General features: G+C 25.3%; 1 protein-coding gene across 1 annotated transcript in view; it reads left to right on the forward strand.

Annotated features, from left to right (window-relative positions):
- Positions 1 to 659: 659 nt before the first annotated feature.
- Positions 660 to 6,146, forward strand: part of LOC129760219 (electroneutral sodium bicarbonate exchanger 1-like) — a gene marked incomplete at its 3' end in the record, with an annotated part of 12,040 nt that continues 6,553 nt past the window's right edge. The window contains 1 exon segment of the mRNA XM_055757824.1: positions 660 to 789. Within this exon segment, the coding sequence (XP_055613799.1) occupies positions 660 to 789 (130 nt within the window).

Here is a 6,146-nt window from a genome sequence, read left to right on the forward strand (position 1 = left end):
ATTTTTGATTGCTTGAATTTTTTGTGCTATCTGATCTGTTGATAAGTTTTACTCTAGGATTTGGTTTTGTAAAACAAGTAATCTAGGGTTGAGAGTTTTCAAATATTTTTTCCTGAAAGTAGACCAGGCATCAACAAAATGTAAAAATATGTACTTACAATCCAAAAATGTGGCGACGAGGTGTGGTTGCTATTTTGGTGCAAATCAACTTTCATTTCCTTTTAGAAGCGCAAAGTCACGGTGACCTGTTGAGGAGAAAGAAAAGAGAGAGGGAGATTGAAAATGAGGTTCAATAAAATAGCTTCATCATTGATTCGTTCTCATGGATGATCGGAAAAGTTAGATTCCCTGTTAATTCAAGCACAAATTTATCGATTACCCGGCCACAAAAGATCCCTTCTCGCATGAGCTCGCGGAGCTTCCGTTCGCGTCTAGAAGCAAGTGATTGAGAGCTCCATTAACACTTGAAAATTCTGCACCAGAAGGTTATCTATCCTGTTTTGTGTAGAGTTTTATTGCTATTTCACCATTTTGAACGAAATAGACAACTCAATATACCTAGTCAGTAAAATTTCACCGGCATCAACATATTGTTGCGTCAATGCCATGTCACACATGTCATCAACAGGTTACCGACATCTTGAAAATCCAATATTTCAATGACGAATTTCACACCCGACTTATGGGGCGGAAACTTCAAACGGATGCTGATTGCTGGAGGCGCCAACTCAACTTCGTTTCGCCACATTTGGCATCAGCTGCTGGCTGTCGTTAAAAGTCGCGCTCAAAGTGAACAATGAACTTGTCGCGAAATCGGAAAATTTGATAAACGAAGTTGTTTTCCACTTCACATCCACAATCGCATTTGTCATTGTTCTATTTATAGTAAGTCGGGGCTGGCTGCTATTTTGCTTCGAAAGGGCTTCGGGATAAATCCTGGGCAAAAGATAACAGCGAGCTCCCGCCAGCCAAGGGTTATCAAATGTACTGGAAAATTGTGTCATAATTGGGGTAGTGTAGCGGAAATGGGATCATTTGTTATTGAGTTGCGTCTAACAATTTAACGACTGTGCTTCATCAATTTGATGGTATAAAAGACCTTCCCGCTACCAGAGATATGAAAATGACAAAAATGATAAAAATGTCAAAAATGTAAAAATGTAAAAATGTAAAAAATGTCAAAAATGTTAAAAATGTCAAAAATAAGAAAAATGTCAAAAACATAAAAACTGTCAAAAATGTCAAAAATGACAAAAATGACAAAAATGTCAAAAATGACAAAAATGTCAAAAATGTCAAAAATGTCAAAAATGTCAAAAATGTCAAAAATGTCAAAAATGTCAAAAATGTCAAAAATGTCAACAATGACAAAAATGTCAAAAATGTCAAAAATGTCAAAAATGTCAAAAATGTCAAAAATGTCAAAAATGTCAAAAATGTCAAAAATGTCAAAAATGTCAAAAATGTCAAAAATGTCAAAAATGTCAAAAATGTCAAAAATGTCAAAAATGTCAAAAATGTCAAAAATGTCAAAAATGTCAAAAATGTCAAAAATGTCAAAAATGTCAAAAATGTCAAAAATGTCAAAAATGTCAAAAATGTCAAAAATGTCAAAAATGTCAAAAATGTCAAAAATGTCAAAAATGTCAAAAATGTCAAAAATGTCAAAAATGTCAAAAATGTCAAAAATGTCAAAAATGTCAAAAATGTCAAAAATGTCAAAAATGTCAAAAATGTCAAAAATGTCAAAAATGTCAAAAATGTCAAAAATGTCAAAAATGTTAAAAATGTCAAAAATGTCAAAAATGTCAAAAATGTCAACAATGACAAAAATGTCAAAAATGTCAAAAATGTCAAAAATGTCAAAAATGTCAAAAATGTCAAAAATGTCAAAAATGTCAAAAATGTCAAAAATGTCAAAAATGTCAAAAAAGTCAAAAATGTCAAAAATGTCAAAAATGTCAAAAATGTCAAAAATGTCAAAAATGTCAAAAATGTCATAAATGTCAAAAAATTCCAAAATGTCAAAAATGTCTAAAATGTCAATAATGTCAAAATTGTCAAAAATGTCAAAAATGTCAAAAACTTCAAAAATGTCAAAAATATCAAAAATGTCAAAAATGTCAAAAATGTCAAAAATGTCAAAAATGTCAAAAATGTCAAAAATGTCAAAAATGTCAAAAATGTCAAAAATGTCAAAAATGTCAAAAATGTCAAAAATGTCAAAAATGTCAAAAATGTCAAAAATGTCAAAAATGTCAAAAATGTCAAAAATGTCAAAAATGTCAAAAATGTCAAAAATGTCAAAAATGTCAAAAATGTCAAAAATGTCAAAAATGTCAAAAATGTCAAAAATGTCAAAAATGTCAAAAATGTCAAAAATGTCAAAAATGTCAAAAATGTCAAAAATGTCAAAAATGTTAAAAATGTAAAAAATGTCAAAAATGTCAAAAATGTCAAAAATGTCAAAAATGTCAAAAATGTCAAAAATGTCAAATATGTCAAAAATGTCAAAAATGTCAAAAATGTCAAAAATGTCAAAAATGTCAAATATGTCAAAAATGTCAAAAATGTCAAAAATGTCAAAAATGTCAAAAATGTCAAAAATGTCAAAAATGTCAAAAATGTCAAAAATGTCAAATATGTCAAAAATGTCAAAAATGTCAAAAATGACAAAAATGACAAAAATGACAAAAATGACAAAAATGACAAAAATGACAAAAATGACAAAAATGACAAAAATGACAAAAATGACAAAAATGACAAAAATGACAAAAATGACAAAAATGACAAAAATGACAAAAATGACAAAAATGACAAAAATGACAAAAATGACAAAAATGACAAAAATGACAAAAATGACAAAAATGACAAAAATGACAAAAATGACAAAAATGACAAAAATGACAAAAATGACAAAAATGACAAAAATGACAAAAATGACAAAAATGACAAAAATGACAAAAATGACAAAAATGACAAAAATGACAAAAATGACAAAAATGACAAAAATGACAAAAATGACAAAAATGACAAAAATGACAAAAATGACAAAAATGACAAAAATGACAAAAATGACAAAAATGACAAAAATGACAAAAATGACAAAAATGACAAAAATGACAAAAATGACAAAAATGACAAAAATGACAAAAATGACAAAAATGACAAAAATGACAAAAATGACAAAAATGACAAAAATGACAAAAATGACAAAAATGACAAAAATGACAAAAATGACAAAAATGACAAAAATGACAAAAATGACAAAAATGACAAAAATGACAAAAATGACAAAAATGACAAAAATGACAAAAATGACAAAAATGACAAAAATGACAAAAATGACAAAAATGACAAAAATGACAAAAATGACAAAAATGACAAAAATGACAAAAATGACAAAAATGACAAAAATGACAAAAATGACAAAAATGACAAAAATGACAAAAATGACAAAAATGACAAAAATGACAAAAATGACAAAAATGACAAAAATGACAAAAATGACAAAAATGACAAAAATGACAAAAATGACAAAAATGACAAAAATGACAAAAATGACAAAAATGACAAAAATGACAAAAATGACAAAAATGACAAAAATGACAAAAATGACAAAAATGACAAAAATGACAAAAATGACAAAAATGACAAAAATGACAAAAATGACAAAAATGACAAAAATGACAAAAATGACAAAAATGACAAAAATGACAAAAATGACAAAAATGACAAAAATGACAAAAATGACAAAAATGACAAAAATGACAAAAATGACAAAAATGACAAAAATGACAAAAATGACAAAAATGACAAAAATGACAAAAATGACAAAAATGACAAAAATGACAAAATTGACAAAAATGACAAAATGACAAAAATGACAAAAATGACAAAAATGACAAAAATGACAAAAATGACAAAAATGACAAAAATGACAAAAATGACAAAAATGACAAAAATGACAAAAATGACAAAAATGACAAAAATGACAAAAATGACAAAAATGACAAAAATGACAAAAATGACAAAAATGACAAAAATGACAAAAATGACAAAAATGACAAAAATGACAAAAATGACAAAAATGACAAAAATGACAAAAATGACAAAAATGACAAAAATGACAAAAATGACAAAAATGACAAAAATGACAAAAATGACAAAAATGACAAAAATGACAAAAATGACAAAAATGACAAAAATGACAAAAATGACAAAAATGACAAAAATGACAAAAATGACAAAAATGACAAAAATGACAAAAATGACAAAAATGACAAAAATGACAAAAATGACAAAAATGACAAAAATGACAAAAATGACAAAAATGACAAAAATGACAAAAATGACAAAAATGACAAAAATGACAAAAATGACAAAAATGACAAAAATGACAAAAATGACAAAAATGACAAAAATGACAAAAATGACAAAAATGACAAAAATGACAAAAATGACAAAAATGACAAAAATGACAAAAATGACAAAAATGACAAAAATGACAAAAATGACAAAAATGACAAAAATGACAAAAATGACAAAAATGACAAAAATGACAAAAATGACAAAAATGACAAAAATGACAAAAATGACAAAAATGACAAAAATGACAAAATGACAAAAATGACAAAAATGACAAAAATGACAAAAATGACAAAAATGACAAAAATGACAAAAATGACAAAAATGACAAAAATGACAAAAATGACAAAAATGACAAAAATGACAAAAATGACAAAAATGACAAAAATGACAAAAATGACAAAAATGACAAAAATGACAAAAATGAAAAAAATGACAAAAATGACAAAAATGACAAAAATGACAAAAATGACAAAAATGACAAAAATGACAAAAATGACAAAAATGACAAAAATGACAAAAATGACAAAAATGAAAAAAATGACAAAAATGACAAAAATGAAAAAAATGACAAAAATGACAAAAATGACAAAAATGACAAAAATGACAAAAATGACAAAAATGACAAAAATGACAAAAATGACAAAAATGACAAAAATGACAAAAATGACAAAAATGACAAAAATGACAAAAATGACAAAAATGACAAAAATGACAAAAATGACAAAAATGACAAAAATGACAAAAATGACAAAAATGACAAAAATGACAAAAATGACAAAAATGACAAAAATGACAAAAATGACAAAAATGACAAAAATGACAAAAATGACAAAAATGACAAAAATGACAAAAATGACAAAAATGACAAAAATGACAAAAATGACAAAAATGACAAAAATGACAAAAATGACAAAAATGACAAAAATGACAAAAATGACAAAAATGACAAAAATGACAAAAATGACAAAAATGACAAAAATGACAAAAATGACAAAAATGACAAAAATGACAAAAATGACAAAAATGACAAAAATGACAAAAATGACAAAAATGACAAAAATGACAAAAATGACAAAAATGACAAAAATGACAAAAATGACAAAAATGACAAAAATGACAAAAATGACAAAAATGACAAAAATGACAAAAATGACAAAAATGACAAAAATGACAAAAATGACAAAAATGACAAAAATGACAAAAATGACAAAAATGACAAAAATGACAAAAATGACAAAAATGACAAAAATGACAAAAATGACAAAAATGACAAAAATGACAAAAATGACAAAAATGACAAAAATGACAAAAATGACAAAAATGACAAAAATGACAAAAATGACAAAAATGACAAAAATGACAAAAATGACAAAAATGACAAAAATGACAAAAATGACAAAAATGACAAAAATGACAAAAATGACAAAAATGACAAAAATGACAAAAATGACAAAAATGACAAAAATGACAAAAATGACAAAAATGACAAAAATGACAAAAATGACAAAAATGACAAAAATGACAAAAATGACAAAAATGACAAAAATGACAAAAATGACAAAAATGACAAAAATGACAAAAATGACAAAAATGACAAAAATGACAAAAATGACAAAAATGACAAAAATGACAAAAATGACAAAAATGACAAAAATGACAAAAATGACAAAAATGACAAAAATGACAAAAATGACAAAAATGACAAAAATGACAAAAATGACAAAAATGACAAAAATGACAAAAATGACAAAAATGACAAAAATGACAAAAATGAC

Source organism: Uranotaenia lowii, unplaced genomic scaffold (genome assembly GCF_029784155.1).
Source record: "Uranotaenia lowii strain MFRU-FL unplaced genomic scaffold, ASM2978415v1 HiC_scaffold_512, whole genome shotgun sequence".
Classification (NCBI taxonomy): Eukaryota; Metazoa; Arthropoda; class Insecta; order Diptera; family Culicidae; genus Uranotaenia; species Uranotaenia lowii.